Source organism: Monodon monoceros, unplaced genomic scaffold (genome assembly GCF_005190385.1).
Source record: "Monodon monoceros isolate NGI ecotype Baffin Bay Population unplaced genomic scaffold, NGI_Narwhal_1 Super_Scaffold_20, whole genome shotgun sequence".
Lineage (NCBI taxonomy): Eukaryota > Metazoa > Chordata > Mammalia > Artiodactyla > Monodontidae > Monodon > Monodon monoceros.
The window spans coordinates 135,353,694-135,377,014 of NW_021703777.1; the positions used below are offsets into that span (position 1 = coordinate 135,353,694).

The 23,321-nt window shown below is 61.7% G+C and overlaps 1 protein-coding gene across 6 annotated transcripts in view; it reads right to left on the minus strand.

Moving 5' to 3' along the window:
- The window catches only part of SH3BP2 (SH3 domain binding protein 2), a 40,965-nt gene that overhangs the window by 17,069 nt on the left and 575 nt on the right, over positions 1 to 23,321 (minus strand). For 2 of the 6 annotated variants that reach the window (XM_029235112.1, XM_029235111.1), the window contains exon 1: positions 5,359 to 6,144. The exons of 1 other annotated variant lie outside the window; for it this stretch is intronic. In XM_029235112.1, the coding sequence (XP_029090945.1) occupies positions 5,359 to 5,441 (83 nt within the window). In that variant the 5' untranslated portion in view covers positions 5,442 to 6,144. Of the gene's footprint in view, positions 1 to 1,341; positions 1,572 to 5,358; positions 6,145 to 14,243; positions 14,730 to 23,321 lie in introns of those variants that run through there. 3 more of the 6 variants (XM_029235116.1, XM_029235115.1, XM_029235113.1) reach the window with 3 other exon arrangements.

Genomic DNA, 23,321 nt, shown 5'->3' on the forward strand with positions numbered 1-23,321 from the left:
GGCCCGCGGCCGCAGCCCCTCGCCCGCCATGCCGCCGCGCCCCCCGCCCCTGCCCCGCCCCCTGCCCGGCCTCCGGCTCCGCCCCTCGCAGGTGAGGCGCCGCCCCGCCCGTCAGCCCGCGGGGCCTCAGTTTCCCCGCCGGCCGCTGCGAGGGTGGGGCTGCGGGGGCGCGGGAACGCGGGGGCGCGGGGCGGACGCCCGAGGGGCCGCCCGGAGTCGGGAAGCCACGGAGGTAAACGGGCAGCCGGCCTCACGACCCCGCGCGGCTGGAGGGCCCCCGACCGCCCCTACACCCGGGCCCCAGCCCCTCCGGCTCCTGGCGGCCGAAACCTTGGGAAAGTGCCTCCTTCTCCTCCCGGAGACCCGGCCCGCAGCTCTGTCAAGGGTGGTGCGGGCCGCCCCGCCTCCCGGGGCTGAGCTGGAGTTGAAGCGGGGCTGGCTGGCGAGTTTCCCCTCCCCCCGGCCCCCCGGGGCGCGAGCACTTAGGCTCCCGGGCGGGGCTGCCGGTCCTCCCTCGTTCCTCCCCCGTGGCCCACTCTGGGCGGGCTGCGTCGCCTCTCTGACCCGGGATTCCTTGCAGGGGTCAGGGCTCCGGTCCTTGGCAGCTCCACCTGCCTGGAAGGATGTGGGCACCTCTCCCAGGAGCCCCCTAGGCTGGCTACAGGCTGGCCTCCCAAGCATGCTGCCTTCTCTACCTCCACTTGCATACAGGCTGCCACCGAGATGGGCCACCTGCACCAGAGGGTGGGTCTAACAGCTTCCGCCCTGCTCCCACCCAGCGGGAGGTCCCTGGTTTCCAGGCCTCTGCCTCAGGCCAGGGCTCTGGCCCCTTCCCGCTGCAACCAGCCCCTGCCTCTCACGCCTCTACAGCAGCCTCCCTACACTGAGGCTCCAGCCAGCCTCTGTGCCTGTTCCCAGTGCCCTTGCCAGCCACACGCCCCCAGCATTCCCAGCCCTCTAGGCTGCCTCCTCGCAGCCCCCTGCCTGTGCCCCACTCCACCACCTCTGGGCAGCCCCACCCCACCTCCTCTCCTCAAGTCCCTCCCTGGCCTCCAGTCTCTTTCCTCCATCACCCTCCCCTCAGCACAGGCTCCAGCACACACGCCATGCCCATCACTGCTCTGTTCTAAAGCTCCAGGACCTGCTCATGTCCAGCTGGCCCTTCTGGATCCAGCCCCTGTGGACCTTTCTCACAGGCTGTCCTCCAGCCCTCCACCTCCCGTGTGTGTGCCTGCACCAGCCAGGCCCGTGGCTCCTGTTACTCAGATCCACTGCGCTCCCCCCTTCAGGCCTCTGTCCACACAGTTCCCACTGCCTGCTGTTACAACTGAACTAACTCACCCTCAAGAGGTGGTTCAGATGAACCCCAGTCCTTCACAAACTCTTCCCAAAACCGAAGAGCAAGGCACTCATTCTAAGAGGTCGGCGTGGGCTTCCCTGGTGGCGCAGTGGTGGAGAGTCCGCCTGCCGATGCAGGGGACACGGGTTCGTGCCCCGGTCCGGGAAGATCCCACATGCAGCGGAGCGGCTGGGCCCGTGAGCCGTGGCCGCTGAGCCTGCGCGTCCGGAGCCCGTGCTCCGCAACGGGAGAGGCCACAACAGTGAGAGGCCCGCGTACCACAAAAAAAAAAAAAAAAAAGAGGTCGGCGTTACCTTGATACCAAAACCAAAGACCTCGCAAGAAAAGAAAACTACAGACCAATATCCCTATGAATGTCGGCGTAAAGTTCCTCACCAAAATACTAGCAAACTGAATCCAGCATCATATAAAAAGGATTCTACACCACGTGGGATTTATTCTAGGAATGCAAGTTTGATCTAACATTCAAAATTCAAAAAATGTAGGAAATTGCGTGGTGGTCCAGTGGTTAGGACTCAGCGCTTTCACTGCCAGGGCCTAGGTTCGATCCCTGGTGTGGGAACGAAGATCTCAAAAGCCTCACGGCACAGCCAAAACAACAACAACAAAAAACCCAAAAAACAAAACTCAAAGCAGGTAATACATTATATCAATCTAATAAAGAAAAAAAAACACGCTTATGCTGATAGATGCAGAAAAAGCATTTGACAAAATTTGACAATCCTTCATAATGAGAACACCCAACCAACTAGGAGTGGGAGGAACTGCCTCAACCTGGTAAAGGACATCTACGAAGAACCGAGAGCTAACATCATAAACAATGGTGAGTGACTGAAAGCTTTCCCCTACAAGCAGGGACAAGGCAAGGACATCAGCTCTTGCCACTTCTATTCAACATTGTACCAGAGGTTCTAGCCAGGACAATTATGCAAGAAGAAGCAATAAAAGCTATGCATGGGCTTCCCTGGTGGCGCAGTGGTTCAGAGTCTGCCTGCCGATGCAGGGGACGCGGGTTCGTGCTCCGGTCTGGGAAGATCCCACATGCCGCGGAGCGGCTTGGCCCGTGAGCCATGGCCGCTAAGCCTGCGTGTCCGGAGCCTGTGCTCCGCAACGGGAGAGGCCACAGCGGTGAGGGGCCCGCGTACTGCAAAAAAAAAAAAAAAAAAAAAAAAACGCTATGCAGGTTGGGAAGGAAAAAGTAAAACTATTCAAAGATGAGATGATTAGAAAATCCAAGGGATCCACTAAAGAAAGAATGATTAGAACTGATAAACAAGCTCAGCAAGGTGGCAGGATACCAGATGGATACACCAAAATCAGTCCTATTTCTCTACACTAGCAACGAACAATCCAAAAATGGAAGAGGATTAACTCAAGTGCCCCCTCTTTCAGGTGGTCCCACCAGCTCAGGCCCAGCACACAGGGGGCACCCAGGCAGTCCCAAAGGAGGTGTAGAATGCTGACCCTGCTGGGTGCTGGGGACTGCACGTGGCCTGGAAGGCGCAGGAAGCTGAAACAGAGCCCCACCCTGCTCCATCGCCTCCTCCCCCATCTGTAAGGAGACCTGGCATCTGTGTGGGGCAGGGGGTGCCAGAGGCAGAGCTGAGCATGATGGGGCCCACCCCTCGTCCTGGCTCCACACCTGAGCGAGCATGGGGAAGGAGCTGGGGTGGCGCACGGTCCCACCCTGGTCAGCTCGGTGGCCAGGCAGGTGCAGGCCTGTGAGGGGCTCAGTCTCACCTGGCCTCCGTCCCTCTGCGGGCAGGAGGAGGGCTCTTGGGTGTCCACGGGCTGACCTTGGGTGGGGAGGGTGGTTTGTAGCAGGCCTGGTCGTGTTCCACCTTCACCTCCCCTGGGAATGTCCCTGCTTCAGGAACAGACATCCACCGCCCTTCTCCAGAAGATGGACCATCGAAGGGGAAGCTCATCCCGATGGCCGGATATCCTCTGGCCGCCCGGCCCTGCCCTGCACCACTGGGTGAGCTGGGTTGGGACCTGCCCAGGAACACAGTGCTAGGCACGCTCCCCAGTCTCTGCTCCGTGCCCACCCCCACCTTCTCTCTCAGCTGCGATTGGTCTGTGTGACCCAAGGCCCAAGGCTGTAGGGGTGAGGGCAGAACAGGCCGGAGAAAGCTGCTCTTTCCCACGGAGACAGCCCCGTTGGGCTCCAGGAAGCGCAGGCTCTGTGGCTTCCACCTGCCCTGGGGCTGCGAGCCTCTGGGGCGTGTGGTCACAACCCCTGCACAGGCCCACACATGAGCCGTGGCTCCGCACACTCGGTCACTGTCACACGCGGCGCACCCAGACAGGATGTGTGCATGAGCCGCACGGCCCGAAGGCAGAAGGTTCTGTGTGTGCACGTCAGTGTGTGTGCACACGCGTGTGTACCGGTGTGAGCCTGTGCACCAGGTTGCCTGGAAGGTGCATGAGGAAGGTGCTGGAGGGCGGGGTTCCCTCGGCTCTCCTCTCCTGCACCCGCAGGTGCGGTCTTGGCTGTGGTGAGGGAGCTGGCACCTCGTGGACCACAGGGTCGGGGTTCCGTCAGTGGTGACCAGGCCGCCCATGTGTGGGAGCTGCAGGGTGAGGAGGGTCTGGGGGGTCCCAGCCCCGAGGGAGAAGAGACCAGGTCCCCCAGTGCGCTCACTCACACCTATGCACACACTCATTCATCGCAGGCCTGCATGCACGCTTATACACTCACGCCCGAAGACACACTCTCACATACCCACCTGCATATAATCATACGTGCACACGTACACACATGTACTCGCTTACACAGGCTCACACGCATACGTATGCACACACTCATCGCACATGTACACGCTCACATTCATTCTTATACATGCACTCATTTTCACACATGCCTGCTTGCACTCAAATGTACTTATACACACACACTGACTCACGTGTATATTCACACACACACACACACACACACACACACACACACACACACACACACACAGCCTCCAGGGGCTAGCAGGACCTTTCATGGGTGGCCCCAGTGCCCTGGGCAGGCAGCTTGGGCACAGGTCAGAGTAATCATCACTACCCCGCAGCCCTGCACTGGTCCAGAGCCAAGTCTGACCCGACAGCTCATTAAACCCCACAGGCATTGCTTTACCTCCATCTCACAGACTAGGACACTAATGAACAAGCTCAGCAAGTCGTCAACTCGCATGGCGCACACCGGGCACTCACCGTGGGGACCAGACTCTGTGCTTCTCGAGGACCACCCCACGTCACCATCCTAACACCCCCTGACGTGTGAACCTGTGTCACCCCCACGACACTGATGAACACGCCGAGGCTCGGAGAAGCTGAATAACTCAGAAGTCATACAGCCAGTGAATAGTGGAGCGCTCAGCCTGTCCCGCCCCGCACAGAGCGGGCGCTAGGTGGCGCTGGAGGGGCGGGGCCGCAGCGCCTCTTGGTTCCGTCTCTCCTTTCAGTTTCTCCTCCCCCTTCCTCTTCCCAGAATCTTTCTCCATAAAAGAATGAAAACCAAAAATCTCCAGTGAAGGCCAGTGACGAGCCATGCCAGAGGGAGGGAGGGAGGCACGACCTGGGCTGGGGTCCCTGAGACCCTGAGGCTCTTCGGCTCCCTGCCAGGCCCCCCAGCACTGCGCTCCCAGGGCAGGCAGGCAGTGGGAGCTCACACAGCTCTCCGTGTCCCCGCAGTGCAGGCACGGTCACACTGACACATCATCACACTCACACACGCACACACACAATGTGTGCACCCAGGACCCAAACGCCAAGGCCACCCAGGCAGGGCAGCACATGACCAGGGGGCGGGGTTGTCCTCTCTGGGCTCCCACTTGCCCCGTCCAGCTGAGGGCTCTCCTCTCCGCGGCCCAGGGCCAGCGTCCTGTGCGCCCCACCGCGGGCCCCCTTGAGGGGGGTTCTGACTCCTCACGGGGACTCCCTGAGCGGCTCTACAGGTGCTGGGCCGGCACCACCTCCCGAGCCCCCAACCCCAGGACCGCCCTGCTGACCTGGTGGCACTGACCCAGCACATGACTGTCTTCTTGCCTGGCGACGGCTTGGGGGCAGGTGTCCTGGGGCCCAGGAAGGCCATGTGGCTCAGGGGCCACGGGGCGGGGCTTCAGCCGGCCTCCCCTAGGCAGGCGCGGTGCAGTGCCCCGCGCAGCCCAGAGTGCTGGGCCGGCTACGCCCGCGGAGCCTCCTGCTGACAGCCGCCTGCTGCATCTGGGGCCCGTGGCCTCCAGGGCTTCCTCCCCGCCCAGGGCTTCCTGTTGCCGGGCCCCTGGGCAGCCCCGGGTAGCCAGAACTTCCTGCCTTCCACCCTCTGAGGTCCTGAGGCCCAGCGCTGTGCCCAGTCAGTGCCGTGTGGCCTGCTAGCTTTGGGCCACGCCCACTGTGGCCAGAGACCGCAGCTCGCCAGGCCCCGGGATGAGGCCAGCTATGCCCCCGGGAGGCAGCTCCCCGCCGGTCCCCCCCCAGGGCCACCTCTGTACGTTTGACTTCTTCCCAGCAAATCGCTGAAGCCCCAAAGCCCAGGGCGCCAGGCCTGGCCTCCCTGACCCCAGAGACAGCCACACAAGAAGTCGGTGCTTACGCCCCGCACGGGGAGCTCACTACTACCTGGGCGTGCTCCCACCACCACCACCACGGGCGCCACTGCCCAGCTCTACCTTCCGAGGCTACACAGCGCAGCTGTGCCCCTGGCACCAGAGCCTTCTGCGTTTCAAGGTGGCCACCTCTCTGCCCTTTGACACCAAGGGACCAAGGGATGGGTTCCGAGCCTGGGCCCAGGCGTCGGCCCGTCACCTTCCCTCCTCCCCCAAGCCTTCTGCCCCACCCCATCCCCCCACGCCAGGCACAGCCTCTGTGACAGAGCCGTGATCGCCGCTGTCTGCTGCCTCATGAACACCTGGTTGGCTAGAGAGCACTCACAGCCCCAGCGGCAAAGCACAGCCCTGGCACTCCCTGGTCCCTGACCGGGTCCCTCCCAAGCCTGCTCTGCCCCACCAAGCCGGGCTTCCTCCCCCGCCCGGGTCCACAGCCAGGAAGCTGGGAGCAGGGATTCAAGCCCAGGCTGCTTGGTGCTGAGCCCCCAGGCCCCCTGCCTCTCCTCCCCTGAGCTTGGGTCTCAAGGTCACACCTCGCCCAGGGAGGACAAGACCAGCTGGAGGAAGGAGTGCTTTGGGGCCACGCCACGGCAGGATTTGAGGGTGACAGAGGCCGCAGACTACGGGGTCCTCGGGCGTTGCAAAGGCCTCGTCCTGCCCGCCAGGTTTACCAGGGCATAGCCCTACAGCCAGCTGTGCCGGTGCCTAGTCAGCCCGCATCCCTGTGTGTCGGGGCCTGAGGGAGGCCAGCCCTGGGCTGGGGGGCCTCCATCTCCCAATGTGTGCACAGCCCCAGACCCCTGCCAAGGTCCCCGCATCACCTGGGGGCCAGTCTGGGGTGTGAGACTACCTGCTATCTCCTGGAGGATGGGGCTTTTGTGTACGAGCTGTCCTCAGGGCGGGACCCTGGCCTCCGCAGCCTGTGTCAGCCTCAGTGCCCTCGGTGGCCGTGGGCAGGCCACGCCTTCAGGAGAAAGCTGACCACAACAGATGGACGGGTGGTGGCAATGGGGAGGTTCAGTGGGGCCCCCTGCCCTTCCCCTTTGCAGCCTGCCCAGAGTGGGGAGAGGGCTCCCAGTCAGACTCAGCTGGGCACCCTGCCCACCTCTATCCTCTGCCAGCTGTGCGCCTCAAGCTACTGACTTAGCCTCTCTGAGCCTTAGTTTCTTCATCAGTGCTCAGGGTTGAGATAAAATAGCAGGTTAGGAGCCCCTGGGGCTTGGGCAGCCAGGACAAGCCCGTGGAGCAGTTCTGGGACGGGGCAGGGGCTTCAAGGGGCCGTGAGGTCCAGAGGAGGTGCCCAGCAGGCACTGGATCAGGGGAGGCCTCCAGACGAGGGGCCAGGTTTGACTGAGAAGGAGTTTGCTGGGGCAGGGGTGGCCTGAGGAAGTCAAAGTCCGGGCAGCAAGTGGCCAGAGCCGGGGGAGGCTGCAGGGGCGGGCGGCAGGGGGGGAGGGGGAGGGTGTGGGCACAGGCCTGCAGGTGAGAACTGCCCGGAACCGGGAGGCCGCCAGGCTCTCCCTGGGACATCCCATCCCAAGGATGGATCAGGAGGCCTGGGGTCCAGGAGCCACAGCCTCCCCTTGCCCCTGCCCCAGGAGGGCCACCAAGCGCTATCCACAGCAGAGGCAGAGTAGGCAGAGGGCCACACCCGCTGGAGCCCTGGCTCGGCACTAAGAGGCCGTAGGGGCAGTCACGCCCGAGCAGAGGAACAGGGGTCTCCGTGGAAGTCAGACCTGCGTCGACTCCTTCCCCAGCCCTACTCCCTCTGGGAGTCTGAGGTCAGGATTCCCGGGGTTGCTTTGCGACCTCTGAAGGCCCCGCCACTCCAGGCCTCTGTTCCTCCCTGTGCCCTCCCATCTCCCGAGGCAGCATTTCATCCGTGCAGCAAATAACGCAGCGATTCACATTCCTCAAACAGAGGACATTCAGGGTCCCTCCTTCAATAGTGGGAGCTCCACGACCTTTCACACTGTGCTGAGAATAACCAGCCCCCAAGCAGCAAGATGTGTGGGGCTGGGGTCCCTGCCCTCAGCAGCTCTGGTCTTCCACCCAACCCTCCCCAAGTTGCAGCTCCTCCCCCAGCTCCCAGGGCGGCTGCCTCTAAGTTCCAGGCTTGGGGACCACCCACCATGCCAGACGCAGCACACTTAGCAGGGTGGGTAGGACTAGACAGCAGCCGGCGGGGCAGGGGCCAAGAGTCAGCCTGAAAAAGTGGAAGGGAGAGCCTTCTCGCTTCCAGGGGTCCTCAGCCTGCTCTGGAGCCAGGCAAAAGCCCAGGCAAATGCCCACCACCTCTGCAGCAGGCCATGGAGCCTGCCCCACCCTGATGCTCACAGCCCACTTACCTGCGGTGACCCTGGGGATGCTAGGGTTCAAAGAGCAGGGCACTGGCCGGGCCAATGGTCAGGGAACAGAGGTGTGGGGACTGGAACCACGTCCCTGAGAACCCCAGCTCGGTGTCTCCCGCAGTCTCCCAGAGCCCTGTGCCCAGTCCAGTGCCCACCTGTCACCTTCAGGCCAAGGAGGGCCTGCCAGGCTCAGGGAGGGCCCTGGGGCCAGGGAAGGGTGGCTGGCACCTCCATTTGTGTGAAAACCTCAAGCTCTCAAAATAAGATGCTTTGCATCAGTCCCTCACAAAGGAAAGGCCCAAGGCCACCCACAGCCAGCCTGGGACCCACCTACTTAGTCCCCACCCTCCGGGGCCAGGGCCACGAGCCCTTCCCCTGTCTGAGCCTCACTCCTCTCTGCACAGGTGCTGTAAGCTGCCTTCCTGCGCAGGGCTGCAAGGATTCCCAGGAATTTGGTCCTGGGTGCCATCCAGCTGGGCAGAGGGAGCGGGTGGCATAGAGGGCAGGGTCCTGGTCACGGCCACCCAGTGTAGTGGGCTGAATGGGGGCCCCCAGAGACATAAGTCCGAGTCCTAGTCCCTGGGAACTATGACCATGACCTTATTTGGAGAAAGGATCTTTGCATATGTAATTAAGGATCTTACCATGGGCCCTAAATCCAACAACAAGCATCCTTATAACAGACAAAAGAGAAGGGGGAAAGAAAACCCGGAAAAAGAGATCAGACTTGCGGTTACCAGAGGCGGAGGGTGGAATTGCAGGAAGGTGGTCAAAAGGTACAAGCTTCCAGTTATGAAATAAATAGGTCCTGGGGGTGGAATTGCAACACAGTGACTGTAGCCAACAGTGCTGTACGATGTGCAGGAAAGTTGTAAAGAAAGTAAATCCTAAGAGTTCTCGTCACAAGGAAACATTTTTGTCCCTTTTTTCTTTTCTTTTTATTGTCTCTGTATAAAGAAGGTGGATGTTAGCTGAACCTATTGTGGGAATCATCTCACAGTATATGCAAATCAACCATCATGCTGTGTGCCTTAAACTTAAAAATAAAAAGAGAGGGCTTCCCTGGTGGCGCAGTGGTTGACAGTCCACCTGCCGATGCAGGGGACGCGGGTTCGTGCCCTGGTCTGGGAAGATCCCACATGCCGCGGAGCGGCTGGGCCCGTGAGCCATGGCCACTGAGCCTGCGCGTCCGGAGCCTGTGCTCCACAACGGGAGAGGCCACAACAGTGAGAGGCCCGCATACCGCAAAAAAAAAAAAAGTATAAAATAAAAAAAATAAAAAGAGAGAGAGGAAAGACACAGAGAAGAAGGTGATGTGAAGACAGAAGCAGAGATTGGAGTGATGTGGCCATAAACCAAGGAAGCTGAGGGCTGCAGGCAGCCACTAGAGGCTGGAAGACAAGGGAGGAAGGAAGGATTCTCCCCTGGAGCCTCCCGTGGGAGCGTGGCCCTGCTGACACCTTGATTTTGGAGTCTGGCCCCAGGACTGTGAGAATAAATTTCTGTTTTTTTCAGCCCGCAGCTTGTGGTACTTTGTTAGGGCAGCCGTAGGAAACTATTTTACACGGAGACTGGCTGAAGTTCTTCCCCTGGATGAGCTCACAGTCAATTTGAAGTCCTGGGCGTGCCAGCAGGGTGAGGCTCGCTCTGTGTGAGGCATCCAGCTGGATAGGGTAAATCTGAGCGGGCTTCCACAGCCTCACCACCTCCCACCCTTCCCGTGCACGGGGTCGGAGGCCACACCCAGCCTACACCCACCAGACTTGCTGGGCCCACCTCCGGACCCTGGTTCCCACCCCTGGACAGCCCTTCCTTGGCTCCATCCAGCCATTTCCACCACGAAGCAGAGGCCAGGCTGGTTCCCTGGCTGAGTGTATGGGGTCTGGCCCCTGCTTGCTGCCCTGAGCCCTCGACTCTGGGCCTGTCACACAGAACCACTGTGCCCCACTCTGAGTACGCGCAATCTTCTCCACCTGGAAACTATATCCTCTCCAACAAATGCTCCCTCGTCCTCTGAAAACAGAACCATCTAGACCCTCACCCCCTCCTCTGCAATCTCCAAGTCAATGGCACAGCCTTGCCCCCCAGGGTGTCACATGTGTTTGTATCCCTAGCACTCCCCATGGGCCTGGGTCCCACTGAATCCCCAGAGCCCGGTGCCTGGCCCACAGAAGGGGCCAAGAGCCCGATGGATGAGTAGACAGATGGGTTCAGCGTCACATCTACACACACAGCCATACCCCTGATGTGGCTATACAAGCACATGCCTGGACCTCAGAGCCAGAGTGAAGCAGTAATCTGACCAGTGGCTGTAGCAAAGTCCCATGGCCCAGGACCCCCCAGCCGCCTGGTGAGGTAAGCCGCCAGCCAGCACTGGGTGAGCACTGGAGTCTGCTCATTGCAAAACAGAGAACAGGCCAGCATCCCCCGAAGACAGCAGTGTGCTGGGGTCTAGGAGGCCCCCAGGGGCTTCTCAGGGCTACCCAGGGTGGAGGCGAGAGGCAGTCCAGCCACTCCCGTGTCGGCGGCAAAGGGAATTAGGGGAAGTGCAGAAAGAGGCCCACATGCACAGCTGCCCACATGGAGCCTGGGCTTCAGAGGGTGGTGGCCAAATGGGGTTTCTACTCTGGGACCCTCGGCCCTCGAGCTCTGTCCCCATAGAGGACTCGTAGAGCCCACGTATCCCTGGATGCCCCCCACCCCACCCCGCAGCAAGTTGGGGCCCTCCTCTCCAGGCCTGGCGTCTCTGCCTCTAGCAAACATTCCCAAACTGAGCAGCATCTCTCAAGGGCCGGGGTCGAGGGCTGGATTAGCCTGGGGAGCAGAGCTGGGGCCCCTCAAAGAGTCGGGGCCGCTGCGCACCGCACGCCAGGTGCGGGACACACTCAACAGAGCCCTGGGGAGGAGGGAGCTCGGGGCCTGTCCAGGAAGAAGCAGCACGTGGGTGGGAGGGAGGATGGCTGGGCAGGGGTCCAGGCCCAGGGTCCCTGTCCTTGGATATGGCCATGGTGGGCAGGGGTCGGTCTGGGGGAAGCATAGGTTAGCATCGTCACTCTCTCGTCTCAAACCACAAGCCAGCAGAGGCGTTTCAGGATTCACACTTCAGTTCATCATGACACTGACAAGTTTCCACTTTTTAATTGCTTGAGGAAAAAGCTCTCCAGAGTGCTGACGTGTGGGTGGGGTCCGCCCCCGTGTTCCTGGCCCCTCGCCTGCCGGCAGAGGCTCACTGCTGCGCATCACAGCCAGCAGGCACCACAGGTTCCCAGCCCCGCCCGCCAGGACAGGGCTGCTCCACCATGGGGCCTCGGTAGGCAGGACGGCGCGGTGGTGATGGCACAGGCTTCCTTGGGGACAGGATGGGCTCAGTCCTAACCTTGCGGCCCACAGCTCCTGTGCGGGGCTGTCCCGAGGGCCACCGGGCATGGCTGGGGGGCAGGGTGACTCCAGGGATTCCGTGGGCCACGCCGTCATCACCGTCGCGTCAGGAAGGGAGAGCGCTCTCCTGAACCTCCCCTGCTCAAAGCCAGGCGACACCTTCCCATCCTGCCCCCGTGGGTCTGGAGCCCCGAGTATTCCCGCCTCCTTGCTCACCACTGGCCCCATCTGAGCCAGGCTTGCAGGGTTGAAAATTCCACCTGAAGGTGACGGATACCTTTGCCCAGTGCTGTGCTCAGCGTGGAGCGACATCTCCCCTTCCCCTTGGTCCCACCCCTGCCTCCTCCGCCCCACGTCCAGACCCACCACCTGCACACACCGCCCCTGCCCTTCTCCTGCGCAGGCTCCGCCCACGTGCAGGGCCACAGTGACGGCGGCATTTTCAGCCTGTCTGTTGACTTTCTGACCCTTCTTCGATACAGCTCGATGGGGGGTGACATGACAGCCATTCCTTGTGTCTGTCCCCTGCAGTGTCCCCAGCATGAAGCTGCCCTGGGCACCTCCTGCAGCGTGAACAGATCCCACCTCCTTAGCTGGACACTCCCGACTCCACATGGGGTCCCATTACGGAGCTCGTTCACTGAATGAAACTGTTCATCTCTCCCTAAGACCCCCACTGCTCTATCCCTGGGGGGCCTCTGGCTGCAATGACAATGCCTAGTGCGGGGGCTCTGCCACCCACGAGCAAGGCCTGCACACCCCGGGAGTGACCTCGGCCAGGCGCTTGACCTCTCCCAGTCTCACTGTCCTTGCCCACAAAGCGACCAGCAGGCACCGGCAGGGCAGGTGTAGGGCCTGGACAACGCACCCTCACACCCCGAGCGCCCGGTGGGCTGAGCCCCAGGCAGACCAGGCTGCCCGACACTGCTGCCCACCCTCCAGGGGCCAAGGGGGTGTGGCTGGGCTGGAATCTGTAGAGCCCCGTTGTCAGGTCGCCCAGAAGGGGACAGACCGTCTCCTCTGGGGTCACTCCCGGCAGATGAGGAACACGCAGACGGCAGGACTTCCCCAAACCCAGCCCGCTCCACCCTCTTCCCAGCGGCCACTGTGCATGCTCCTTGGGTCACGTCACCGTGGCTCCCTCAGCACTCCAGAGCCTGGCCCTCAGTGGAGGGTCTGGTCCCCGACAGCAGCCCCAGGCCTCAGGAGCACAGGCTACCACCAGCCAGACCCTCCTGGGGACACATGTACATGTCACATCCTGTGGGGACACGTCCCCACTTGCTGAAGCCAAGGCAGGGGGGTCACAAAGGCTGGGGGCACTTTCCTGTCTACGGTCCACCTCTCGTGACGGGAGGGCCAAGTCAGTGCGCCAGGGCAGGGGGCACCCTCCGGGAATGTCCGCCCAGTGCCGAGCCGTCAGCCCCCATGGCCCACTCAGTCCCCAGCTGCCCGTCTCCTTCTCTCCCGATGAGGAAGCTGAGGCTGAGCGGGCTGCAGCAGTGGCCACACAGCCAGCACCACCCATGTGGCCCAGAGCCAGGACCACTTCACCCGCCACATGCAGCCTGACACTTTCCACCAAGCCTGGGTCTCAGGGGCATGAGGAGGAGCCCCAGGGCCTACTCTCAGGAAGGATGCCAGCTCCCACCCGGCAGAGAGCCCAGCAGCCCAGAGGAGGGTTCCAGGCTCCGGTCAGAAGGCTGGGGCACACGGGGCTGGCACACACGGCCTGGGGATGCGGGCACATGCCAGCCTGTCCTCGTGCATTCAGAGTCTGCTTCTGTTTTACACGTATCTCCAGAGCCCAGGGGGAGCTCGTCAGGAGACTGTCCCGGCCACAAGCCCCCACCCTGAGCCCTGTTCTCCGCTGTCCCCGGTACTGGGACAGAGGGAGGCCATCAGGACATCGCCACCTGTCAGCAAACGCCGCACCCTTCACCCCCGGATCCAAGCTGGGCTCCCGATCTGCTGGGGAGGCAGCCACCTCTGACTCACATCCTTGTGACAACGCTTCCACCCAGATGGAGTGACACATCAGGCAGCATCCTCACGCCATAGCCAAGCAGGAAGATTACATGGAAAGTGTCTTGAGTAGCAAAGAGCTTGTGCAAAGGGCCTGGGGTTGGGGTGAGAGGAGGCATCCAGAGAGACCTGGCCCCACTGCTCCTTGCAGGAGCCGAGGGTGGAGGCCAGAGGCTGGCCCTGACAGGCACGCTGCAGGGACACTTGCTGTCCGCCGGTGCCAGGCCAGGGCAGCTGTACGAGCCCTCCACACTGGCAACCACCAGCTGGGGCATCCCAGCGTAGGCCACCAGGGGCACTGGCCTTGACACCAGTAGCATCTGTTCCTTTACTCATCTCTTTAGGATCTTTCGTGCCATGGTGGCCTCCCTCAGACCTCAGGAACCAGAAAGTTCCTGAGTACCTTACAGCATTTCACCAAGCCAGGGCTCCCGGGTCAGGACAAAGGGCATCAGGACCCAGGGGCATGAGGTGTGGCCCCGCATCTCAGCTGCTCCATATACCTCTGGGGGGGTCCCTGGACCACTCACTCACCTATGAACCTGGTTCACCAATTGTCCAGCAGTATTTTGGTCTCCTGCCCACCCTGCCACAGGCTGGAGCCCGTCAAGTCCAAGTCCATACCACAAGGTCCCTTCCCTCCTTCTTCTCACTTCAGCATTTTAGGGTTTGGTGGCTCTTCAGTTTTAATCCGTTTATTTTTATCCTTTTATCACTAATGTTCATTTTTTTCTTGGCCGCACGGCCTGCAGGATCTTAGCTCCCGGACCAGGGAGCGAACCCTGCGCCCACTGCGGTGGAAGTGCAGAGTCTTAACCACTGAACCACCAGGGAAGTCCCCCTAATGTTAACATTTTTAGGCTGTTTTCAAACATTTTTTTCTTTGATGCTGTAGATTAACCTTCACTCTCTGAGTTTTCTATTTATATATATATATATTTTTTTTAATTAATTATTTTTCTTTTTGCGGTACGCGGGCCTCTCACTGTTGTGGCCTCTCCCGTTGCGGAACACAGGCTCCGGACGCGCAGGCTCAGCGGCCATGGCTCACGGGCCCAGCCGCTCCGCGGCATGTGGGATCTTCCCGGACCGGGGCATGAACCCGTGTCCCCTGCATCGGCAGGCGGACTCTCAACCACTGCACCACCAGGGAAGCCCCTGAGTTTTTTATTTTATTGCATTGTTTCTGCTTTTGCTCACCTTTTATTCCTCGGTCAATTTTAAGTTGGCCTCAGGAGGGTCTTGCCCTCTCACTGGCTACTTCCTGGGGTTCCCCACAGGCTTGGGGGGGGGCGCCCCGTGACGGGGCAGCCCCTCCACCGGGCTGTCGTGGATGGGGGCTGGGGGAGCAGGCCGCAGCCACTCCCAGGCCTGGGTCTCTGGCTGGACAGAGGCAGGGGGACAGAGACACACCCAGAAGGGAGGGAGCCAGAGAGAGGCCACGGGAAGAGGCACGGACAGGGGGCAAAAGATGGAAGGAGGAGCAGGCCGGCCCCCCATGCGGTGTGGGGACCCGAGAACGCTGTTCCTCCTCAGCCTGGGAGCCCTGGGCCGGGTGCTGGATGGATGACTCACGGCCCTGGCTCCCCTCCGAGCCCCTCAGCTGGGCCCACAGGGGGCCTGGCTGGCCTGACTGTTCCCAGGCGCCCTCACACTGTCCCATTGTTCAGAGGCCCAGTGAGGAGAAGGGTCTGGCGGTGGGCCCAGGATGGCGAGAAAGGGGCCCAGCCCCAGCTCTCCTGCCCCTCTTGGGCAGCCTTGACAGACAGGACAGGGGACAGGAGGGGGTGGGGGAGGGCTGTCTCCATCCAGCCACGCTGCCATCCTCCCAAGGCCGGTGGTCCTGCAGGATGCTGCGCCCCGGCCCCTCTCTCTGAGCCGCTGTCCCAGCCACAACTGGGAGGCAACTCTCAAAGGCAACTGGGCTCAGTCTCAGGTTCAAGGCCGTTACCCCGTTGGTGCTCAGCCACGACGACGGACGGCTCGCACGCCTTCCCGACCGCCTCGTGCTGTCCCCACCCTGCAAACTTAGGTCACCCCGGGACACCCTGATGCCCCACAGTCAGGCTGGGGAGTGGTGCCCTCAGGGGACCTCAGAGCCCAGCGCAGGGCTGGAGGAGAGGGCCTCTGCTGAGGCCCATCCCCCTGCTCCCTTCCTCCAGGCCCACTCCCTTCCACTGGTACAGCAGCCTTAGAAATGCTTCCCCAGATCCCACAGGCAAAGTGCCCGCGGGGCCCTTGTGGACAAGGCAAACGCCCTCATCTAACCCTCAGCCTAACTAAGCCTCCCAGAGGCAAGGTGGCTTCTGATGGTCAGCAGAGCCAGGGGTCAAGCTCCCGAGTGCCAGCCCCTAAGGCCTCCTCCTGGCTGGGGACCTGCCACCGGGCTGGGGCAGCCTGCCCCGGGTGGGGGAGGGGCACAGCTCAGCGGTGCTATAGGGACACCCTCCGCTCCCCAGGGAGACAGCCATGGGGTGACACCACTGTCGCCAGAAAAGCCAGCAATGAGGACTGGGGGTGCGGGGGGCGGAGGGCAGAGGCAGTACGACCAGAGCCGGGTGCTACCCCACGTCTGCCTTCCCCCGGCCCTGGCGGCCCCCTCAGCGAGAGTCACTGACTCCACCCTGGTCAGCTGAACCCCTGCGCCCACGGCACACCTAGCCCTCCTGCAGGTCCAATTCACCTGCTTTTGCCCAAGCTCCTTACAGCCCCTGCTGCGGTGCGGTATGTGCAGTGGGGGGCAGGAGGCAGTCTTAAGACCCCAGAGCGATCTTTCAAACCACAAACCAGCCCCTGCTCAAAACCCTCCCACGGGGGCTTCCCTGGTGGCACAGTGGTTAAGAATGCTCCTGCCAATGCAGGGGACACGGGTTCAAGCCCTGGTTCAGGAAGATCCCACATGCCGCAGAGCAACAAAGCCCGTGCGCCGTAACTACTGACCGAGCCTGCGCTCTAGAGCCCGCGAGCCACAACTACTGAGCCCACACGCCACAACTACTGAGCCTGCACTCTAGAGCCCGCGAGCCACAACTACTGAGCCCGCGTGCCACAACTACTGAGCCCATGTCTCACAACTACTGAAACCTGTGCACCTAGAGCCCGTGCTCCGGTGGCAAGAGAAGCCATCGCAATAAGCCCCCGCACTGCAACCAAGAGTAGCCCCCGCTCGCCACAACTAGAGAAAGCCCGTGCACAGAAACGAAGACCCAATGCAGCCCAAAATAAATAAATTAAAAAATTTATAAATAAGTAAATTTATAAAAAAAACCTCCCATGCCTGACCTCTCAGCCTGGCCCCTCCTGCCCCCTTCCTGCTTCCAACCCAAGAAGGCCCTACCCCAAATGGCACCTCCTACACCATTCTTGGGGCCGCCCCCCTGCAGGGCTGGGCCTGGGGCTGCCTGTGGGGAGGGGCCATCCCCTCCTGCTTCCCAAGGCCTCACTCTGGAACAACTACCTGTTGGTGCCCGGCTGGCAGGAACCTTGGGCTTGGGGCAGGGCCTCCTAGGTCCTGCGTGTGTGCGGGGGATCTCGTTCTCAACACTCTTCCTTCTCCCGTGACCTCCTGCCCCCAGAGCAGGCACGGCCACCACTGACCACAGAACTTCACCCTCCTGGTCACATTCTCGAGAGAACGGAAGGCTGATCTCAGAGAGCTCCCGTCCCACGTGGCAAACCTTCCAAGGCTGGTGCCCAGGAACCCCAGGATGGCTGGGCAACTCAGGGATGGGCTCCATGCCTCACTCCATTTTATAACAAGTGGGCACCAGGGCCACCGGTGCCGAGGCCCAGCTGGGCCAGAACCCGGGCCCTGAGCACAGCCTGGGGCTCCCCCTTACCCCCCCCTCAGGCCCGGCACACCTCCTCTGACAGAAGCACCAGGCATCGGCCTCCTCTGGCAGCGGCAGCCCAAGGTCTGGAACCAGATTAGGCTGGGTCCTGGTGAGGCCCCGAAGGGAAGTGATTCCAGAGTCTCCTGCCCCCATAGCCCACCCCTGAGCAGCTCCCCTGTGTGGCAAGGAGCCGGCACTGGGGGCCCCAGCCCTGGTGCAGCGAAGTGCCAGGGTGGGGTCCCCTGGAGCAGCATACCCTTCCCCCTGGGTGAGCTTCCAGAGAAGTCAGGAGGTGGGGGTTTAGAGGAGGACTTCGTGGGGTCCGGCTGCTCAGTGGGGCTGCAGCACAGCATCGACAAGCCCCCGAGATGGGGGCTGTGGGGGTACGTGGTGGTGATACCTCCTGCGGGAGGCTTAGGCTCTATCCCCAAGTGTCTTCGGCCCCGCCAAGATCTGGGTGGGTCAGCAGGGAGGCTGTAGTGGCCTGGCACTGACCCTGGGGGCTCTGAGGCCCTCTCGTGCATCCAGCTCACAGCCGGGCACTACCATGGATCCCGCCCAGCATCCAACGGCCACCCTGCGCTCCTAGAGGTTTCGGGCCAGATGGTGATGGCAATGGGAAGCCGCCTCTCGTCCTGTGCTGAAGGGCAGGGGACGCGGTCACTCCGTCCTCTGCCTACCGTGGTCAAACCCACCAGCTGATCACTGACCTGCCTGCCAGGGCCCGGCCCCCAGCACTGTGTCTGCCTGGCCATCAGGGGACCCAGTGGCTCTGTGCCAGCTGCCCCTTGAGAAAGGGTCTTCCTTTTCTGGCCTCAAATAGGAGGAGAGGAAGCAGCTGGGGTTACGGAGGACATTCCTCAGGAGACAAGGTGAGTTTCCTGGCATGCCTCCCTCCCCCTCCCACCTGTCCACGCAGGGCTCCCGGCCCGCTTTTCTGGCTCCTTCCCCACCACTCTCCTACTGGTGGCAGATCTAATCTTGCCAGGCCCCATCTGGGGCACTGGGTCTCTGGGACCCACAGACCAGGTCTCCGCAGTGGCCGGTGGGTCAGGGGAGTTCAGGCTGACCCCGATCTTGGCCCCAACATGTGTCTCTAGGAAGGAACAGCCACGGAGAAAGGAAAGGCTTCCACTTAGGGTGGAGCGCCCCAGACTCCCCGCCTGTCTCCCCGTCTGAACCACTGCTGGGGCCCCTGAGACGAGGTGACCTCAGTAGTGACTATTAAGGGCTGTGGCTGCTGCAGCCCACGGCCCGGGGCCGTGATAGAAACCTGGAGAGGTTCACACAAGGCCAGAGCACAACTACCCACTGTGATCTGATTGGAAACGTCACCAGCCGGGCAGCAGACTCCTTCCAGGATAACGGGGCACCTGTGTCTCTGATGTGGAAGCAGGAGGTAAACACGCCGGGCTTCAGGTCTGTGGGAGCTCCTGGGATGCTCTACAGGGGGGTCGTCCCTCTTCTGGGCCAGACCCACGTGGGCACTGCTGGGCAAGGGCACTCAATTGTGTCCCTGTCCTTCATGAGTCCCCGGTTGGGCAGGGAGAAGCAGATAGGTAGACAAGGTGACCAGGGAATGGGCTGGGGCTTGTAGAAGGCACCTAGCTCCAGGAAGCAGGTGCAGGGGCCAGGGAGGGTCCCTGAGCACCAAGCAGGACAGACACTTATGCCTTTTATTAAACTGCTTCCGAGGGAGAGAGTGGCAGGGTGGGCCAGACAGGCTGAGCTGCTACCTATCCACGCCTGGCCCTGGGCTTGGTACACAGGGCACCCAGCATGAACGAGAGGAGCAGAGGTCTGGGGGCAGCAGCTTTCTGAAGGGCACAGGGGCCTAGGCAGGGAGAGCTGCCCCAGGAGCGGAGCTCGGAGTGGGGTGGCACGGGCCCAGGCGCCCAGCCAGGGCCCTAAGTGGACTGTGGGTGCTGCCCCTGGCTCCCAAGGCTTTGGGGTCAAGCCAAGGCCTACCCTGGTATTCCAGGCCCCTAGGTCGACCCCTGACCCCACATCACCTTGCAGGGGGCATCCAGCAGTGAGGGCTGGGGCCACAGGGGCAGCCGGGGTATGAGGACACAGAGCTCTCTAATGCCACAGAGCAATGTTGCCAGATTACAACATCCCCTTGGGCAAGGCTAGAGGAAATCCCCCAAATGGAACTGCAGGGTCAAGGGCAGGGAGGCCCCAACCTGGGACAGGGCTCAAGATCCCACAGTGGGGGCTCCTCTGCAGCATCTCATTTAAGTTTTCCGAGGACACCATGAGTTATAACTGTTTTTAACCCCATTTCACAAGGAGGGACGTGAAGTCCAGAGAGTCACTGAGACTTGAAGGGGACAGGCTGCTCCAGCGCTGGGAATGCGGCCCCCAACTACTTCCTGGGAGGAGCTGTGCTGGCTCCAAGAAGCCCCTGGGAAGCCTTCCCTGGGCCGGCCCAGCCCCCAGCCGTGGGGCAGCCCACCCTCCTCCCAGCAGGCACGGAGCCAACTTGGAGCGCTCACCCGTCAGCCTGGCAGCTCCTGGGGACAGGGACCTCCCCTGCCTCTGCAGGTTCCAGCAGGCAGACGCCCCACACCCCAACCAGCGGCCTGGAACATGGTTGGCAGTGGGCCGCCCCTACCCTGTTTACTGCAGCCAGCATGCAATAAACATCTGATTCACAAGGAAGCAGAGGGCACTTCTCGGAATCGCAGCACAGCTGCAGGGGAAGGAGTACGGATACCAGGAGGGTGCCCTGCCAACCCCTCAGGCCCCGCCGACCTCCCCAAGCCAGTGCCTCGGCCACTGAGCCCACACCCTTCCCAGAGGCCGGCAGGCAAGGATCACTGACTGGGACCCGCTGTGCCTAGCCCACGGGGGCCAAGGATCAGTCGCCTCTGGACCTGGAGACTGGGTGAAAGAAGCCCAGTCCTGCCAGCAAGTTCCAGCGTGGTTCATGACCTGGGACGGGGACGGGCAGGGGCTAAACTGCAGGTGGCCCCAAAGCTGGAACCTCAGGGCTTCCCTGGTGGCGCAGTGGTTGAGAGTCCACCTGCCGATGCAGGGGACACGGGTTCATGCCCCGGTCTGGGAAGATCCCACATGCCGCGGAGCGGCTGAGCCCGTGAGCCATGGCCGCTGAGCCTGCGCGTCCCGAGCCTGTGCTCCGCAACGGGAGAGGCCACAACAGTGAGAGGCCTGCATACTGCAAAAAAAAAAAAAAAAAGGTGGAACCTCAGAAGTTCTGCTGCCCAGGGAGAAGCTGGGCAGTGGGGGGACCTCAAGCACCGTGAGGCCCCCTCCCTGATGAGGGCCCAGCCTTGTTTTGCACTTCACTGGGATGGCGCCTGGAGTTCAAGGGCAGCTCAGGAGCCTGGCTCCCAAGCCCAAATCCTTCAGTGTGGCCCAGAGCCAGGGGCTTGTATCACTTGAGGGTGGAGAAGTGTAATTCACTAAGGAGACTCAGGTCTCCTGGCTGTGGCTGAGAGGCAGCTCCATTTCTCTCGGCATCATCCTGGCTGCCCTGCAGTGCCTAGGCCCAGAGGTGGTAAGGAGACACCACGACAGTGCCCTGCCAACCCCTCAGGCCTGGCCGACCTCCCCAGGCCACTGCCTCAGCGACCGAGCCCACACCCTTCACCCTTCCCGGAGGCCAGCAGGCAAGGACCAGGAGGTGGGCACTGCTGAGCCTGCCTGCCTGAGGCTACAAAGAGCCCAGAATGCTCCCCCTCCCCGCCTCTGGGACTTAAGTGGCCCACATGTGGGACTGTCCCCAGCCCTTGGATGACTGGTCAGGGCCACTGGAGAGATCCAGAGGCCTTTTGGAGACAGGCCACCTACCTGTGGGTAGGATTTCAGCATCCTGACAGCCCCCTCTCCCTGCCTCGGCCCCTGTGCACTTTCATCCATGCCCCCATCCACACTCTCACCACATCTGGTGCACACCAGGCCACTCTGGTCAAACTGGTCTGCCACCCTCCCCGCTGCCAGCCTCTGGCTCAGTCTCTTCCTACCTTCATGGTTGTCCGCATGGCTCAGACAGCCCTCCTTCTGATTGCAAACCCTACTTTCACTGGCCACCTGCCGCCCACCTCCCTCAGCCAGGCTGCCGACTGCTAACCATGCTACCTGGGATTATTAGAGAACCACATATGTGCATGCCCAGGCCTTACTGAGGCCATCTATTAGCCAGCCAATGAGGGGAGAGTGGGGCCTGCCAGTCACTGACCCTTGGTGTCCCATGATAGAGCTTCAAGGACAGAAACCAGGAGGACCCAGGTGGTTCCCTGAGCCTGGCCACTCCTAAGACACTCTAGCCTTTGCCATGAGACCCAAGCGGGCAGGGACCTAGGAGCCTGCCCTTTGCCCCAGATCTCTCCAGGCCCAGTCCCACCCCCACTCCCAAGCAGAGGTGGCCCAGCTATCCCTGCTCTCCAGCCCTGAGGGCCAGGGAAGTCACCCCAGTGGCTCACAGTTACTGAACACCAACCATGTGCCACCACCAGCCCCTGGACATTCAAAACCACCTATAAGGCAGAAAGTGGTTCACTACCCCCATTTTACAGATGAGGAAACTGAGGTTCAGCAGTGTGAAGCCCCCTGGCCAGGATCACACAGCTAGTAAATGGTGGCAGCCGGATTCAAAGCCAGGACCCAGCCACTCGGTGTGTCTCTCTGTGCTCCCTCAGGCTTCCCCCATGTAGGCCTGCAAGCTTGCGGGCATCCATGTAGGGGGAGGGATGGTGGGGGCTGACTCAGCATCTCACTTTCCTCTGTCCATGTGAACAGGAAGGGCCAAGGGAGGTTTGGAGCCGCCCACCCTCCTATCTCTCCCAGGCTGGCCTCCTTGTTGGGCTCCTCCCTGACTCTGCAGGCCTGAGGGACTCTCCAGAAAGGCCAGGCCCTCTGTCAGCACCCCTCTTTCCTGATGGCCAACAGGGACTAGCCTGGGCCATCTACCCATCTGTCCTTCTGCCTGCCGCCTCTGGCCAGGGTGTGCCCCAACACGGGGAACAGAGCCAAGTAATGGAGTGGTGACTGGTGGGGGGGGGTGGGGGAGGGAGGGGGACTTTGACAGAATTCTCACCTTGGAGCCCCCATCCTGGCCTCCTGGTCTACCTGGAGTGGAGCCCTGACTCCCAGAGGGCCCTCTGCGTGGGTGCCCTGGGTATTGGACACAGTGGGAGGAGAGCCAGGAGATAATGGAGCCCAGCCCCCTCCTCTGGTCTCGCAGAGCCTGGGCCAGAGAGGGCAGAGGGCCGACCCAGGGTTACACTGAAGTCAATGCTGGGCTAGACTTAAACCTGGAAATCTGCGCTGATTCCAGGACTTGCCATGCTCCCTTGGCTGTCAAACTGTCGTGAAAAAATTCTACACATCATCATCACGGCAAGTAACATTTCCTGAGCCCCTCTGTGCTAGGGCCTGGTTACCTGCCTCGTCAGCAAGACCACATGCGTGTCCTCGACTCGGCAATCCCGGGGGTCCCACACGGAACCCCGCCCCAGGCCAGGGTCACTTAGAGGGGCCCTTTACTCCGCATGACCTGACCAGCAGGCACGGACGTCATCAGTGTTGACAGATGAGCAAACCGAGGCACAGAGAGAGAATGTGAGGCGCTCAGGGTGCAGCAGGGCGGCAGGGGGAGTGAGCTCCAGGCTCTGCAGCGGGGCTCAGGCCCCCTCAACACTCCCAGTGGGAACACTGTCAGCACTTCACCAGGGGAAGCGGAGGCCCAGAGCAGCAGGAAAGAGCCGGGCTGCTGTGAGGGGCCGGCCCACATGTGGAAGGACAGCTGTCCCTG